At 48.4% G+C, this 18,248-nt stretch overlaps 1 protein-coding gene across 1 annotated transcript; it reads right to left on the bottom strand.

The window, feature by feature from the left end:
- Nucleotides 1-15,368: 15,368 nt before the first annotated feature.
- Nucleotides 15,369-18,042, bottom strand: LOC104569554 (immediate early response 3-interacting protein 1). Its single transcript, XM_010216524.2, has 3 exons — nt 17,952-18,042; nt 16,761-16,862; nt 15,369-16,133 (listed from the first exon to the last, which is right to left on the bottom strand). The coding sequence occupies exons 1-3, from the start codon at nt 18,040-18,042 to the stop codon at nt 16,078-16,080; spliced, it is 249 nt and encodes an 82-aa protein (XP_010214826.2). The 3' UTR covers nt 15,369-16,077.
- Nucleotides 18,043-18,248: the final 206 nt, after the last annotated feature.

The following is an 18,248-nucleotide window of genomic DNA, read 5'->3' as shown; positions in this document are numbered from 1 at the left end:
TGTGGATAACTATATGAGATGCCACTTTCATTATTCCTGCTGGTTCCCTGTAATAATGAAAAAAAGTTATTTCATATTATGTGTTCTGCAAGAGAGGCCAAGGCTGCATGTCTGTGATAAAGAACTAATAACATGATAACAGAACTAATGGGGGAGCTTCTCCACTATCACGGCAAGAGGGCACCGAGTTTCTAAGACCTCCTCCCAGGGTAAAATCCTTAGTGCGTATAGCGCCCAAGCACAGTGGCATTTGGATGTGTCCTCCGTGTGCAAAAAATCTCACTGTCAAGAACTGAATGCCCAAAAAGGAGACAGAGGAGTCCTAAAACTTTATTCAAATAAAGGGAGAGTTCACCAGGCATATCCCTGTGGGGGCCTCTCCAATTACTGGAGGACGCAGCCCCCCTTTTATCCTAATTTTCCAACCAAGGGACGCCCTCTCCTTTTCCCCATTGGCCAAGGTGTTGCCTGACATTGGCAATCGACTCCGTCCGCCGAGGCGGCCAGGCACGCCCAACCTGTGCCCGGGCCAAAGAGCACAGACACCAATATGAGGATGCTGCAAAGGGTGTTTATTGATGGATAACAAGGTGTTATATAGCTAAGGTTTACAACGTCACATCCGCCTGCTTACACCATAGACTAAACACTATTGGCTATTAGGGGCCCTATCTTTCCGTACAGCGCGATATCTTCCGGCCGCCGGACCCTAACTATCTGCAACATCTCCCCCCTCCCTATGCATAACAAAACTAGCTAAAATATAACTATCTTATTCTTACTTATTCTTATCTTATTCTACTTACTTACTCTTATTATTATATTACTCTTACTTATTCTTAATATTATATTATTCTATGCTTATAGTTTATAACAATCTCAAAATTATGTATCATAAACTTGACATAAAAACACAAGGCACAAAGTGTAGAAGGTAGGGGATGACAGGTAATACTGGGGGTGTAGGAATAGGGTGTACCTTGGGATAACTTGAGGGTAATACTGAGTGGATATATTCTTAAAGCCGTTGTCGGCGTTCCACTAACATCATGTTAACCTTCTCTAGCCGACTCTTGACAAACGGCATGAGCTTATTCAATATACAGGGTCCAAAGATCAGTGTCATCATGATCATTGCTATCGGCCCTATCAAGGTGGATATCAGGGTGGTTAACGACAGCGAACCGGCGAACCAACCCTCGTACCAGCTGCGTTTTGGAACAGGGTTCAATGGGCGCCGGCCGGCAAGGCATGGCATCGAAGATTGGTGACCCTGTAGTTACTTTTGTACTAATTGCTCGAGATTGTTCCATCTGTTCAAGTACCCATTTAAAGGGCTGATGTGATTCTACCTGTCCTATAGTGACAAGCTGCAAAATTAAGATCACGCAAAGGCATCGCGGCCCCCTCTTGTGAAGGCTGTTTTGTTGTTTTCTGGATTCGGTCGGTGTGGAACTCACAGGCTCGGGCGGGACGCCTATCACCGGGGGGTCCGATGATCCGGTCCTGTGAACAGAAACTCACAATTTTCATTAGTTTTATCTTGAAGGTCTGGTTTAATAGACTTAAGCGGGCACCACTTGACTCTGCCATCTTTCCTGACAGTGACCTTTGGGTCGATCTTGGCATGGGGGGAGCGCTGCCAGCGAGTCCCCCAGCCAAGGGCAGTTTGCTGCAACATGGCCTGCCTGGCCTGTCGAGGGTCACTCTTGCGCCAAGTGCCAGGGCCCTCTCCACAAGCCAGAGCAAACAACACCTCCACACAAACTGAGGTCAACTCCACTCTGCTGTTGTCTGCAGCAGAGCTTTATACCGCTGCAGGTGGGCATGTGCTAGGGAGCGGCCTTCTCATTGGCCAGCTACAGATTCCCAGCTGGTTAGTGCTCCTCCAGGTGCTTGGTTGTTAGGCATCGGTCCAGTTCCCCACAAACTTCAGTTTCTTATTATTCTTACTAAGGCCCCAACATCTCCCCCTCTTTTTTCCAAAAAACAAAAATTAGCAATAAACATTGCAGCATTTACAAAAAAACAAAGTAACATGGCTGTAATCCTCAGCATTTCCCCTCTTTTTACAAAAAAAAAAATTGGCAATATCATGCATCAAATATTACAAATAAAAACATAGTTGCAAGCACAAATATAATCATTCTGGTCACGCTTATGATAGTGTTTCATTTTTAAATTCCCAAGACAAAAGAAAATGGTCCCAAAGGAATACACAATTTCATTTTGCTTACAACCACAGAAATTCTTCTTGGAAAGGTAATTGTGCTCTTCATTTCAGCAACAGGAGAAGGAAAAAATCTTGCCCTTTGGAGCTGGGGAGGATGGGGGTCCAAGTTAGTATGGTCAGACTGGATATGCTATCATTTTTAGTTTTCAACCGCTGGAAAGTTCTTCCAGTCACGGAGTCTGCCGCTCTTTTCAGTTCCAGACCTTGAGGAAGCTGTCCCACGATCCTGTTGCCACTGCCATTCCATCATCAGTCACACCTAAGCAACTGACACGGTTATCATGACCAGCAAGGACACCTGCTCTATCAGCTTTTAGTGTATCCCAGACATTGCAGTTGAAGTCGTCATAACCAGCTAGGAGGAGCTGTAGCTGTCCCAGATTATAAGCTTGCCATCCTGGGAGGCACTGACTAGAAGCCTGGAATCAGTCCCCCAGTGCATTGCGTAAATTTTAGCCAAGTGTCCCCGGAGTGTTCTTCTAGTACGCATTTGAATTCTCCCCACGGGGAGAATGTTGGCTGTGATCTGAGTCAAGGTGGCGTTAGCACATGCTTTCCTAGCATCCCTGATTTGGTTTTTCAGTTGCTCGGCCTCCTGGCGTAACTGGTCAAGCTCACTCATTTTCCCGTGTTAAAGTTGCACTTCACTGCCACCTCTGAGAGGACCACAAATCTGCTCTTCCATCCGCTGCTCATTATCCTGCCCGGTTTGTCCGCCCACCCTGGCCTGCTCCCAGCGACACTGCAGCTTGGGGGGGGGGGGGGGGGGGGCAGGAGAAGGAGAAGAGGGTGGCGGTCGCTGGCTCTCAGCTCCTCCCCAGGGGACCAGTGCACATCGATTCTAATATGTGCGCGTCAGTCTCTAATCACTGTGGATTTTGCCACAGAGAGGTTGACTCCTGTGCTTCCGCGGGTTGCAGCGGAGAGTTCACAGAGGTAGCCATCGTCTGGGGATACTTGTTTGCCGCGTCCCTCAACGCGGCGGCTCCCGTTTCCCTGTATTGGCATGCCGTTCTTGCGGAACCGTGATCGGCACTCCGCTGCCTTATGCCCGAACCTTTGACATCTCGTACAGGTCCCATTAAATCCTCTCGGGGCCATACCTTCCATCCTGAATCTGTTGGGACACTTCCTCCTCATGTGTCCTAATCGACCACATAGGAAACATGTTCCATGAAATCTCTTGTCTCCCTTTCTAGACATTCTTTCTCCTTTAATTGCTGTGGCCAAAGCCGCACTATGTATTTTTGCCTTCTGTTCTTCCTCCATCATTGGCGCTCGGGCACAGGTCTCTATCATTTGGACAATTGAAGCTCCTGGTGGCAAAGTAGCTAACAGTTGCTTGCAAGTTTGGTTTGCGTTTTGAACTGCTAGATCTTTTGCCAATATTGCTTTCATTTCCGCAGGCACATTAGGTGCCACATCCAGGGCTTCCTTCAGCCGATCAACAAAGTTGAAAAAAAGACTCATTTGGCTTTTGTGTTATTTTTGTGTATGGTAACTGTGGCGTTCCTATTTGTGGTAGGGCAAGAAAAGTGGCTAGCACCGCATTTTTTGATTGTTGTAGTATCCTAGGGTGGAGCACTGCCTGGGCCTCGGTTGCCCGGTAACGCCCATTCCCCATCAGTTGATCAAGGGTGGCAACCCTTAATGGATCATCCATACTGCGATTTAGATTCTCCAATTGTTTTTCCTCTAATCTTTCCTGCCATTTTGCTAACCAAAGCATATAAGCAGTAGAGGAAAGCAGGAGCTCCATTATCGCTCTGCTATCCGCAGGCACCATATGGGAATATTTAAACAGAGCAGAGACCTGATTTCTCACCAACTTATTGTCGTGCCCATACTGCATTACTGTTTTTTGTATGCCTTGAACCAATTTCCAATCGAGAGGTTCCCACCTGGGGCCCTGGGCTCCCATTACTACAGGAGCTGCTAGTGGTGTTAATACAAATTCTCCTTGTAACTGAGCATTCTCTATGAGCCCTTTATACCGTGCTCCCGCATTGAATGTTGGATCAACAGGTGGCATTCCCTCATCATTACTTCCACCTGTAGTGGCTGGGAGCTCCAGCAACAATCCTTCTTCAGCTGGGTCACTTCCTCCAGCTGCTTTCTTTTGAATCTTAGGAGCATCTTTTCATGCCTCCCACTGCTCCAATTGTTTATCTACATTTTCCAACCCTTCCACTATAGCCCTGTGGGCAGCCTTATATGCTGCCTTCACATTTCTGGCCTTGGACCCGCAGTCTAATCGCCGCATTTGTTCTAATAATTCTGTCATTTTCTCTGCCTGTCCCCGAAGTTCTTGTCGCATTTTTTGAACCACGGCATTATCATCATCCGATCCATCTGGGATCGGTACTTTAATTGGGTCCACTTCCATTTTGGGCACTGTGGGGGTTGGTCGCTTTTCCCCCTCCCATTCGGGTGCTGTGGGGGGTGGTTGCTCCTCCCCCTCCCATGGGGGGAGATACTCATCCACTCCCCCCCATATTTCTCATTCGGCCAAAGTTACCGGACATGCCTGTTTAGGTGAGGTTACCTTTCTCTTATTATCTATTTTCTCACACTGATTTGGCTCAGTATTGTTAGTGCATTCAGAACTTTCAGACCCGTTTTCCTCTTCTTCTCCATGGAGCGCTTCCCAGAACACAATAGCGACTAACCGCTCAGACATAGGCCATATGAGACGATATGTTTTTGTGAGGCGCCACGCTTCCTCCGAGCCTAATTGTACACCGTCCCATAGTTCTTTTCTTACTCGCTCCCATGATTCAAATTTACATGCCTGGGAGGCTTCTTCTATAATTTTTCTCTTCTTACAAAATAGCAACAAATCGGTTAACTCGGTTTTCGAGACCTCAATCTTAGTTTTTTGAGCAAGCCTTAAGAAGCGTTCAACAGTATCATGTTGCATTGCTGTTGCAGCAACTTCCACTCTAGATGCGCCAATTCCCATTCTGACTCACCAGGTCATGGTCACAATCCGCTTTTCTCCAGCAAGATCCCTCGCGTTCTCGCACGATCACGTCGCCCACGATCACGTCGGGGTCACCAGATGTCGAGGGTCACTCTTGCACCAAGTGCCAGGGCCCTCTCCACAAGCCAGAGCAAACAACACCTCCACACAAACTGAGGTCAACTCCACTCTGCTGTTGTCTGCAGCAGAGCTTTATACCGCTGCAGGTGGGCATGTGCTAGGGAGCGGCCTTCTCATTGGCCAGCTACAGATTCCCAGCTGGTTAGTGCTCCTCCAGGTGCTTGGTTGTTAGGCGTCGGTCCAGTTCCCCACAAACTTCAGTTTCTTATTATTCTTACTAAGGCCCCAACACTGGCCACATTTAGAACATGTCATTACATTGGCTATTGCGGCATGAACAGCCGCCTGAATTGGGGTCAGATGCTCTTCCTTTGCAACATGCTTAACCATGTCTGCGATACTTGCCCCTACCGGCAATGATCGCAGGATTTCTTTGGTTGCGGAATTGCATTGTTGGCGTAAACATTCTGCTACGACCGGGCCTTTTGCCTCCGCAGGCAGGGCCGAAGAGCCGACCGCTGCTTGGAGACGATCTACAAATTGTGTAAAGCTCTCACTTTCACTTTGCTTTATTGAGGACCATGGTGATGGTCTGGCAACGACTCTACAGGCTGTGCGAATAGCTTCTCTGGCCGCACGAGTAGTTGCCATAACTTCATGGGCCCGCAGGCCATGGGCCTGCGCCTGGGGGTAATCATTGTTGGATCTGTACCCATTAACCGCTGCAGGCTGGAGCCGTGTAATGGGTGATCTGCCCCAGTTACTTGGGCTAAACACTTTGTACAGTTGTCTTCCCATTCTTGTCTGAAAACGATCATCCCTGCTCCATCAAAGATTAGTCTACAAGTTTGCTTTATATCAAACGGGAGCATATCGTCCCCCCCGAAGATACCATCTAGGAGGGTTGAGACCATGGCAGAATTAATCCCTTTATCCGCAATTGCCTTAACAATCGTTTGCACATCCTTAGGGTTTATCGGCGAGTAGACCCTCTGTCCCGCCTCCGTCACCCGGACTGGGAACGCCAGCGCGGTCGATGGGGCCCACTCGGCACGCGCGATCTTTATTTCCTTCCAGTCCGTGAGAGGGGCCTCTTCCCCTCGCGGCTCCTCTCCAATTCGAATGGGAATACCCTGGCTCCTAGTTCTTTGGCTCCCAGCCCCGTTCACCTTCCTTCTCTCCCTCCCCAAATTCGAATCAGTTGTGGGCCACCCATCCTCACTAGTGTGCGAGCCGGAGCTGGAGCTGGAACTCGACTGACTGGTCACTTCTGGGCTCCGGTACTTTTTTGTTGGGCTCCAGCCCCGCCTACTTTCCCCCCTCCTTGGCCCGCCCCGCCTCCCACTCACGGAGGCGCGCCCTCTCAAACGGTCGCCCCGACCGGCTCCCGGCCCCCCACTCGGTCCCCCCCCACCCGACCGGTCATTTCATCATAGAAGGCTATCAGGTTAAGCATCAGAAAGCATCGGACAGACTCACTGACATAGGCCGGACCGTTATCCGTCTTGATGTGCTCGGGCGAGCCTATGACTGCAAAGGATGTGGTTAGATGCCTGCAGACATGTAGGGCCCTTTCACCGGTCTGCGCTGTGGCCCACACAAACTTAGAGTAGGTGTCTATGGACACGTGGACATACTTGAGGCGTCCAAATTCAGGTACATGTGTGATGTCCATTTGCCACATCTCTAATGCCTTCAGGCCCCCGGGGTTCACACCAATGTCCAGACCTGGCCCATGATGACTACATTGGGGACAGGCCTGCACAATTCCACAGGCATCGGATACAGTTATATCATACATCCAGGTCAGGCCTTTGGCATTAGCGTGGAACTGTTCATGAGCAATTCGGGCGATTTCAAAACGATTCAGTGGCCCATGTTCACGCACCAAGCTCACTAACTGGTCAGCCCAATCGTTACCCTCCCCCAAACCTAGTGTCCATTGATGACTCCGGACGTGGATGGCACAGAATGCCGTCAAACGCTACCTCACAGCTCTTTTGATTTGTAGAAACAGCTGGAACAATCGTTGGTTACGAGTTTCTTTCAAAAGAGCATCCTCAATTCGCTGTACTACTCCAACGACGTACAGGGAGTCCGATAAAATATTCAACGGGGTGTCCTTCCAGTGCATCAGCGCCCATGCGACAGCCGCCAATTCTAAAGTCTGCAACGAGTCACCTTCCACCGCTTGTAGGGTGTGGGCTTTCCATAGGTCCTTTCCTTCCAGGTGATGGCCGCCCTTCTGGAGGTTTTCTCTGCATCTGTGAATACCGTGAGGCCATCGCACGGAGGTCTTTCTACACACTTTGGTCTTCCTACCCACGAATAGCTGGTGAGGAAGTGGCCAAGCTTTCCTGCAGGCCTTTCCGAAGTCACCTCCCCAGGGAACTCCAAGAGCGCTAACTGCAGCGCAGTGGAGTGCCACAGGGCCCATTCCAGATCTGCCGCCTGCAGGGGAAGGTGGATCGCCGCTGGCTCACCCCCGAGACTGCCAGCACCCAAGTTCTCCCACGGCAGACCATGTGAGCCACCGCTTCCAACCGAGGGGTCACGCTCTTGCACGGTTGAACTGAGGAGAAAATCCATTCTAAAACTGCAAGGTAGTCTTCTCCCCCTTTTTTCTTTTGCCACTGCATGATGAGGGCAAACACCGAGATTGGGTTGGAGACGACCATGAGGTGCATCGGGAGTTCAGAGCATTCCTTCCATTGCGACATTCTCCTGTGTGCACTGATATGATGTATTGAGTAGGCTATATGGATTCAGGTCTGTCCAGGTCTGTCCAGTTGCTTTGAGGAATACCTAACACCAGTGCATCAATTGATCCGCTGTCCCACAAAGCCAACAACTCTTAATTTGGGTATAATTAACAATACGCCTAAGAAGCATAACATATCCATTAGTGTTAAAAGTAGCATCAGCTTCTATAATAGCATTAAAAGTAATATTACCTCCTAAAAGCCACAATATACAGCTAATAATGACAGTAACACTTCTTCCTCCCATGTTGTTCTTCTGCAGGCTCACACTTTCCACAGCTAGGGTACCGGTTGCTTGCCTGCTACATCTGATGTATGCAAGTTTGCTTCCAGCCAAGGTCTCACCCATTTCGCTGGCACCCATCTGGTTCCAGTATCTGTAATGACACAAGCATACCCTTTCCCCCAGGTTATCAAGTCCAAAGGTCCCATCCAGTTTCCCGTGCTCCAGTCTCTCAGCATCACCTTACACGGACCCGTTTTTACTTCTGTCAGGGCTCCCTTTAGCCCAGCCCTGTGTTTGACCATCAGAGGGACTAGGCTATCCTGGGGCAAGGCAATCTCAAAAATTTTAAAACATATTCTGCTCTTGCCAATTTTTCTGCAGGCATAATTCCCAATTCTCCTTTTTTTTTTTTTTTTTTTGTAGCTGGCATTTCAGCGTTTGGTTCATACGTTCCACTATGTCATGGTCCTCAGGATGTAATAGTATGGTGAAAAAACGATCTTTTAAATCAATTAGCAAGTATTCCCCTAAGCTCTGTCCAAGGATATAAGTCAGAGTACGGCTCCCAGTCCTCCATCGGTGGGGGGGGTGGGCGGGGGAGGTGGGGGAGGACGCCGTAGTCTGAGTTATTCCTGGCTTTCCCGTTTTCAAATTCTGGACTTTCTTGTTGTGCTTATTTAGCCCTCTCTGCTGATATATATTACACAATAAAGATCTAAAGACCACAGATACAAACAGCACAAACACAATTTCCATCCAGTGGCACGACCTCACGTAGCTGTGCACTCCACTAGTGAGTTCCACTGGTTGTCGGCAGGACACTGAGACTGAACATTCTCTCAAGTTGGCAGATTAGAGGGTTGCTGACAGGCTCCTAACTCGGCGGGCGTCCCCGCAGAGACAACGTGGGTCTCAGTGTTAGGAGTCTCACCCCCCCTCTCTCTCTGCTCTGTCTGTTTATGCCCGGTGCATCCTGCCACGTAGGGCCAGTACGTGCCAGCAGACAGTCCGGGGGGGCGGACAAACTCCGCCTTCAGTCACATAACCTTCCCTCCTGGGTGCGCAGGTGCACATGTCAGTAAATTGTCCCAGCCGTCAGTCTGAGGGTCCTGCCTTTCTCATCTCCCTCCCTCTCGGGTGTTTGACCTTCAAACTAATTTAGAGGATGTTTGCAGTTAAGTTGGCTACAAGCCCGGTCGAGCAGCCGCCTTCAGCTGCTTTCGGAGGAGGTCGGCTCTGAGCCTGGCTGGGCAGCCGCCTCCGCACTCCTTATCGCTCAGCCTGGGCAGGCAAACATCTTCTTTCTCAAGATCTTGGATTCTATTTCGCACAACAATTTTATGACTCTACAGATCATACAAATTTCCACCTTTCAACCATACCTCGTGTCGGCATCAATATACAAAGGATACAACACATAATAGAGATGAACATAGCAAATAGAAATAATAGCCCTAATAACGGTTTCTGTCCTCACTTAAAGCATTACAGTTCTTCAACCCCCACTTTTAAAAGATGAATCAAATTCCTCTGCACCTCCCTCCTGGCTTTCATCAAGCCTTCAGCAACATAAGTTTCCTTGATCTCATTTGCCTTCTCTTCCCCAGCCCCCCTTTCTCCTTTTTTCAAGGCAATCTAACAAGCGGAAGCGGGGGCACAGATGGTGTAGGCGCCGCAGGTGCAGGCACAGAGGCAGGCACGGGCGGGGGGTTAGCGATGGATCTCCAAACACCAGCGGTTTTCAGTGGCGTGGCGGTCCCGGTCCTGAAGTGCTTGCAAAGGCTGCCGTGGCTCCGATGGCCACTTTGCTTTTGGCTTTCACATCGGGTTTGAATACTAGGTGGGGCTCGGCTTTGAACCCATTCTCTCTGCACCAGATCGAAAGCTTGCAGAGGGTCTGATCATCAGCCTCCGTCTGCACTCCCACTACTTCGCTCTTCCCGAGCGCCTCCCGTGCTGCCCTCCAAGTCTCCCTCTCCTCCCTTGCTCTCTGGAGGACCTGCCGTATCACTCCCCATGTCTTTAGATCTTTCGCACTCCCTTTAGACATACCATATTCCGTTAACGCGGTGGTACATCTCTGCCAGTGCTGAGGGAATAAAACTTCCCCGGCACTGTTAACCGCCCCTTCTTCAAGGAGCCGCTCAATGCAGCTCTTAACTGCGTTCGATTTCATAGAAATCCCCCATTCCCGAGCACCAGATAGTACGACCTTGACTATCCCTTCCATGATCCGGATCCCTCGACTGCCTGCGGTCCGCCGCCTCGGAGTATCACGTCGGGGTCACCACTTGTTGCCTGACATTGGCAATCGACTCCGTCCGCCGAGGCGGCCAGGCACGCCCAACCTGTGCCCGGGCCAAAGAGCACAGACACCAATATGAGGATGCTGCAAATGGTGTTTATTGATGGATAACAAGGTGTTATATAGCTAAGGTTTACAACGTCACATCCGCCTGCTTACATCATAGACTAAACACTATTGGCTATTAGGGGCCCTATCTTTCCGTATAGCGCGATATCTTCCGGCCGCCGGACCCTAACTATCTGCAACATCAAGGTACTCAGAAGTTACAGCCTTCCCGGCCCGCCTACACCAAACTCCTGCCTCCTGCCATCTGTTTTCACCTGAGGTCACCTGACTCCTTTCTCCCCCTTGCTGAAGAATGTGGGGGAATTGCCCTATTTCCCTCCTTTGTAAAGGCCCCCATCTCCTTGCAGATGGCTCTTTTTGTCCCACTTGCTCATGGCTCCACTCAGTCTCCCCTCCCTTTGTCCTGCTCTTCAGCCAGACTGTGGGGAAATCCCCTTATTGGTGAATACACAAACTTGAGCATTCCTTCATCCACAATACTAAACCAACCCCACAAACAAACCCATGACTCTAAAACCCTCTCGGGCCCTTCGGCCCCAGCACTGGGAATCTGGGGCGCTGAGAAGGACTAAAGAGTGGACAGAAGGACCCACAAAACTGCAGGCCTGCAGAGACCTGCAGGCACTGCAGCCAAGGGCCAGGTGTCCTTGCCATAGCAGAAAATAAGATTTTATTTTATTTTTTACTCCTCTTTTACCCTGCTGCCTTTCCTGTCTGCTTATTCAGGTGCACCTCGCTTGCAAAAGGCAGTTTTTGGCACTGCCCAACTTAACACCGGCCTGACTTCGGAATAAAGCTCGCAGTCCACAAGACCTTTAAAAAAAAAAAAAAGAGAGAGAGGGAGAGAGAAAACGTTGAATATAACCATGGGAGAGGCAGGGGACACACCTCCATCTCCCCTCTTTGCTTGACGCCACAGAAAAGCCCGCAGAAAAAGGTGCGTTTGAAACGTCCATTTCCCCAAACACTCATTACGGCAGTTACGGGCAGTTTTGGTGACTGCAAAGACTCTTAAGCTCCACCACGACCCTGCCTATGGCAGGCGGGCAATAGGAACGTCTCATCCTCTGGTGGCCGACACAAAGCACACAGGAAACAAGGTAAGCAGACCCCAAGTACATCAAACGAAGCGCTACCCGGCCCCCTCGGCCAGCGCACCGCATGAAGGTGAGCGGAATGCTCAAGTTTCTGTATTCATCAATAAGGGGGTTTCTCCACAGTTTGGCTGAAGAGCAGGACAAAGGGAGGGGAGACTGAGCGGAGCCATGAGCCCAGTGGGACAAAAAGAGCCATCTGCAAGGAGATGGGGGCCTTTACAAAGGAGGGAAATAGGGCAATTGCCCCACATTCTTCAGCAAGGGGGACAAAGGAGTTGGTGAGCTCAGGTGAGAACAGATGGCGGGAGGCCGGAGTTCGGTGTAGGCGGGCCGGGAAGGCTGTAACTTCTGAGTACCTTGGCCAATGGGGAAAAGGAGAGGGCGTCCCTCAGTCGGGAAATTAGGATAAAAGGGGGGCTGCGTCCCCCAGCAAATTGAGAGACCCCACAGGGATATGCCCGGTGGACTCTCCCTTTATTCGAATAAAGTTTTAGGACTCCTCTGTCTCCTTTTTGGACATTCAGTTCTTGACAGCGAGATTTTCTGCACAATTGGGGGCTCGTCCGGGATCCTTCCACCTTCCGGGAATGGCAGACGGCGATTGGAGTCGACGGCGCGCCTCACCATAGCTTTTGGTGATCGACTCCCTTCGACGGCAGCCTGCACCGGACGACTGATTGGGTTCCCGAGACTGTCCGGAGACAGATGAGAAGCAGATCAGGGGGATCTGCAGGTAGGACCGGGAGGGGGTCCTCAAGGGGTCTGACGGAAGGGACTAGGTCTGACGGAAGGGAAAGGACTAGGTCTGACGGAAAGGACCTCCCGGTAGCGCTAAGCCCGACGGAAAGGGCTAGGTCTGAAGGAAAGGACCTCCGGGTAGCGCTAAGTCCGACGGAAAGGACTAGGTCTGAAGGAAAGGACCTCCGGGTAGCGCTATAGTCCGACGGAAAGGAACAGGTTTGACGGAAAGGACCATTGAAATCTCACTGGTGAGTACTATGGGACAGTGGGGAACAAAAGGGGTGACGACCTCGACATGGGAGTCAAGGGAGAGCAGCGAAGGGAAGGCAAAAGAGGGTGCTGGGAAAAAGGTATAACCACCTCAACTTATACCTGTATAGTCCCTTGGGAAGACTTTTGAGGGTTTGGGATAACTTGTGCATTCCCCCAGAAATAACCAAGGAACCAATGATAAAATATTGTTGTTTTGTTTGGCCAGAATATAAGTTACCAGGGGGATTTAGGTGGCCCCCTGTAGGGTCGGACGACGATCCTAGTCTTTGTCATGTTTTGTGCCAGTATCTCAGTGATACTGACAAGGGTCTCATCGAGAAAGAATGTGTGTCAATATGGTTAAGGGCAACATCTAGAGGAATCTATGTAACAAAAGAGAGAGGCAATCTGCTGAGGAGTTGGAGTTGATGGCTGGATTGGGAATGTCAATTGATATTGTGGGGGATGATAAAGAAGTTAGCACTACTGTAACTTTGTGCAAAGTGTCTGATAAAGCTAGGCTGAAGTGAACTCAGAAGTGTGGGCAGTTCCAGGAAAAATGATAAAACAGCAATTGACATGGACAGTCCTTCCGCAAGGATACACCAAGGCACCGGTCCTATTTGGACAAGCCTTGCAGAAAATACTGAAGGAATTTATCCCAACCCCAGGAGCCAGGTTATTGCAGTATGACTTGCCCCTATCAGGTGAACAAGAGAGAGTGGTGAAGGAAACTGCTGTGAAGTTATTAATATATATATATATATATATATATATGTATATTATATATATATTTGGAGCATATTTTGGCTGGAGGTTCAACCCAAAACAGCCCCAATGTTGTGGTATGGACATGAGAAGGAGAACAGAGGGGAGACTGAGTGGAGCCATGAGCCGAGAAGGACAAAAAGAGCCATCTGCAACAAAATGGGGGCCTTTACAAAGGATGGAAATAGGGCAATTCCCCCACATTCTTCAGCAAGGGGGACAAAGGAGTCAGGTGAGCTCAGGTGAGAACAGATGGAGGGAGGCAGGAGTTCAGTGTAGGCGGGCCGGGAAGGCTGTAACTTCTGAGTACCTTGGCCAATGGGGAAAAGGAGAGGGCATCCCTCGGTCGGGAAATTAGGATAAAAGGGGGGCTGCGTCCCCCAGCAATTGGAGAGACCCCACAGGGATATGCCTGGTGGACTCTCCCTTTATTCGAATAAAGTTTTAGGACTCCTCTGTCTCCTTTTTGGACATTCAGTTCTTGACAGCGAGATTTTCCGCACAAAGGGGTGCCCGGTACCCCCTCGCGCGGCCGCGATGGTGCCGCCTGCCACCCGCACAGCGCGGACGGGCCCATTCGGGCGGCGATGGGGGGGGGGGGGGGGGGAATGGGATGGCTCCCCCCACGTACTGACCTGGCTGCCTACGCTGCCGCCGCGGCGCGGGGTCTTCGCCTGGCCGAGGCTGCCCGCACAAGCGCCTGAGCCCTCCGGGCGCCGCCGCTCTGCCCAGGGCTACGGCGCCTGACGGCAGGCGCGCCCGCGGGCAGCCCGGCCGCGGCGCGGGAAGCGCTGAGGAGAAAGGGCGCGCGGCGTGAGGAGAAGGGGAGCCCTCAGCGCCGAGGAGTGGGAGCAACGCGCGGACCTGGGGGAGCAGGAGCCGCAGCTCCCCCAGGGCGGGCGGAGAGCGAGAAATCACTTATTTCACGTGCTTTCCCTTTTATTATTATTATTTTAAATAAAAAGCACTTTATAGTAAATTCCTCCTCTGGAATTTAAGACATTGCTTGATTATATTCTGCTTCAGACCACTGTTCCTAAGACTCCTTGGGTTTGCTACATGACACTAAAATATTGCCTCATAGTGGAGAGCTGGAGCCACGGGAATAAGTATCTTGCATAGAAACATTAATTTTCCTATCTAGAACAGGATGAAGCTGAGTTTTGACAAACTGTACACAGATATACAGGAAGTTAGGAAAGAGTGCTAAACTCAAATTCAATTTTTATTTACAATTTTCACAAAAAAAAAAAAAAAAAAGACCAAAAAAAACCTCCTGGACATAGTCTATTCTGCAAAACATTGTGACTGAAGACCATTAAATTCATTTACACATTTTACAGACTTATCTTTGTCAACAGCCACATATACTTTAGTCTTAAAGACACCAGAAAAAGATCAATCAAGCTGTTTTAAAAGGGTGCAACCACCAGGTTTCTCTAGCCCTTCCCACTTCTAGAAACAAGCAAAGACAAATTTAGCCACCCTCTAGCAGAAAGGTATAGAAAAGACATTGGAAGGTTTGCTTTTCTGAAGAGGTATAAGAGGATCGGTTTTCTTGCATTCTGTATCAAAGTGATTAGCAGAACTGTCTGAGAAGAAACTGCAAGTTCAAACCCAGGGGATCAATTTCAGAAACTCCTTACTTTAAGGAAGATGAAGAGGCAGGATGGAGGTTGCAAATTTGCTGTTTGAAAAAAAGAACTGTGTTTGAAAACAGTGCAATATTCTCCCAGGTTGCCCCAAAAGCTCAGAATACAAATGGGTCCCCACTTCCAACACACACAGTGCTACACAAAAGTTCAACATGTGCTTAAAAAAGTAATAATGATCCTTGGAAGAATAGTAACAAATGCTAGTTACTAAGATCACTTGCTAGTCTAAATTAACACTGAGTTGCCTGCATTTAGGTAGAGCTCTTTGAGATTTTGCATAGCTATTGCACCTATTTTCAACCTATTTTGCCATAAGCATCAAACACCATTGGTACTAGAAAGCTATCAAGCACCAAGAGAAAAATCCTAGCCTCAACCTAGCCAGTAAAATTCCACTTATAATTTTAACTGAAATAGTCCCCCCACCCCAATCTAACTTTAGCTTTCTCAAAATCACAACAGTATTTGCAATAGTTTATAATATTTCTAGAGCCAAATTCATACTCTATTAAATAGTACCGCGGTATAAACTATGAAATAACAAACACTAGATTTTTTTTTAAACTTAAAAATAAATTGGGAGTGTACTGAAGGAAATCCATCCCTGAGTGACAATTAAAAACCGCATCCCATTGACAATCACCGCAATACGTTACAATGCATATTGTAACAGTCAATGCTATTAACAGGCCACAGTAGAACTTGTTGGAGTCCAAAATATTTACAGCCTTTTTGCACTGATCCCATTCTCTTGTTCAATAAAACTGCAAGGTAACATTAGGAAATAAGATAAATAGAAATAGTGCCTTTATTACTATAAGCTGAATGTCAAACCGACAGCTAAACCACGTTGGATCCCAGAAAACTAAAAGTAGTGGCAAGTTGGCAACTTTCCTCTTTGGATGTCCAAAAGCAACAGATCATCTTCAGCCAAACAACAGGAGCAGCACAATTGTAATGGAGTTCACTGCTATTAATGGCACTGCAGAGAAAGAAAAAAAGAGAGGAACTATGAAATTTTTCTTTTACACATCACGAAGACACAGAATTTAGTGTCATGTTGGGAGACTGCCTTTTAAGAATTAAGAAAGAACTAGCAAAAGGAGCCACAATCAAAGTCTGGAATACCAAAAATTAACAAGAAGCCACAGCAGAAATACTCTTACAGCCTTCCATGTTTTAAATCTGGCCTGAACAACCCTTTCTCCAAATGAACTAAACTGACTCACAGCCTGTTTCTTCTTTTGCTTCTACTGAGATTTACAAAACCATCAGTTTATATTCTTTGCTGGGCAGGAGAAAAGGCAGGGTTTGTTACTATTTGAAGGCTGTTTGTCTGTGCAAGTACAGTACATTTTGAATATCAGCAACTTCCACATTGATAGTCTTCTCTCATTTTTTTTTTTCACTCCTCTGCAGAGTTCATGCAGAAAGGAAGGAAGGAAGGATCCAGAGGAAGGACAGATTGAAAATGGCAAGCAGAAATGGCAGCTGGTCAAGAAGAGAAAGAATTAAACACTGAGATTTGGAAAAAAAATCTGTACTTTAAAGCACAGAAACAAAACTTTGCAGCCAACAGGTGTGTAACAAGGCATTACCTTCACCTTACCTCTCATAACGGTTCGCACAGATCGAATAAGGTTCATTAGCTGTGCTTTAATTCCTGGTTCTTCTCCAAATCCTCCAATCCCTTGATCACTTCCCCAACCAACTGTGTCACAAAAAGCCACATTAAAAAACGTCACCCACTCAACAAGTGCTATTAACCATCAGCATTAGCAGCATTAACCAGAGATCTGTCTCGAGGAGCTAAGTGATATCGCTGACATTAGAAAACAAATTACAAAGCAATCAGCTTTATTTCCCAGCCACCTGAGTTGCTTAAAACAATGTATTGAAAAATGCTAAACCTTTTAACGAATGTGGCAGTAATGACGGATCAGTATTTCATTTGCTGAAGGAAACTCTTACCTAAAAAGTAGTCTTTACTCACTATTAGTCTCTGTATGTCAGAGAACCACACGAGTTTATTTGGACCTCAATAAATAAATAAATGTATCAATTAGCCAAAACAGAAACCCTACATGTGCTTGCAGTCCCTCACCAGAAAATAGAAGAACAAAGAGTTGTTGGGTAAGAAATGACATTTCAGCACAAGTTTGAAAACTGCTACGTAACGGAGAATGGTCAGAATAGGTTCCTAAATGGGGATTATGGTTTTCCTAACTTGTCTAAAATGCAAAACTGGACATTTTCAGCAAAATGACTAGGAAGCTTCTCAGAGGGCAACATGACAGCAGGTTGGCAAAGAGCTCCCGCGGGACCCAGCAGCAGAGGAGCCATCAACGCAAGATGCTGTAATGGGAAAAGATGCTTGGAAATGGCCGTGCCTGTGGATGGCAACATGCAGGGGAAGAACCAGAAGTATTAAGAAAGTATTCAAATGACTTTTTTTTTTTTTAATTGCACCTGGTTCTCTGCAATGTTGCTCTCAGCTCTTGAGCTTGGGCACGGAGAGAGGCCAGGCCTCGCTCCTGGGCTGCCGCTTCCCAGGAGAACGACATAAAATAGGATAGAATGGAGTAAAATAAAATAGATTTTTTAAATGGAGTAAAAAATGGAGTAAATTAAATTAAATTAAATTAAAATAAGGTGTTGGGGGTGTCTCACATGATGACCAGATCGCAGTGCGTGACAGAAACCCAAATAAAATTGTAAAAAGGAGAAAAAAAAAAAGGGGGGGGGGAGGAGGGTCCTGCAGCCACAACCCCTGCCTTTCCCGCCTGCCATGGCACCTCACCGTGTCGCAGGAAGCGCTCCTCGTGCAGCACGGCTATGGCGTTGACGAAGAGCAGCGCGGCCTGCAGCAGCGAGTACAGCGTGAACACCATGGCCGCGCTGCGGCCTCCCCGATGCGCCGCTGCCAGGCCGGGGCGGGAGCCGGGGCTGGGCTGCACCGGGCTGGGCGTGACGTGGCGGGAGGCGGCGCCATGATGAAGAGGGACAGCTGTATGTGGGGCAGTGCCGCTGCTTGGAGCCCAGTGACAACTTGAGAGAAATATTGAAGAATGCATAGAAATATATACATATATACATA

Source organism: Tinamus guttatus, unplaced genomic scaffold, assembly GCF_059628265.1.
Source record: "Tinamus guttatus ecotype Peru unplaced genomic scaffold, ASM5962826v1 Tinamus_guttatus_pri_ptg001286l, whole genome shotgun sequence".
Classification (NCBI taxonomy): Eukaryota; Metazoa; Chordata; class Aves; order Tinamiformes; family Tinamidae; genus Tinamus; species Tinamus guttatus.
The sequence above is the reverse complement of the archived record's forward strand: the minus strand, read 5'-3'. Positions and strand labels throughout refer to the sequence as shown.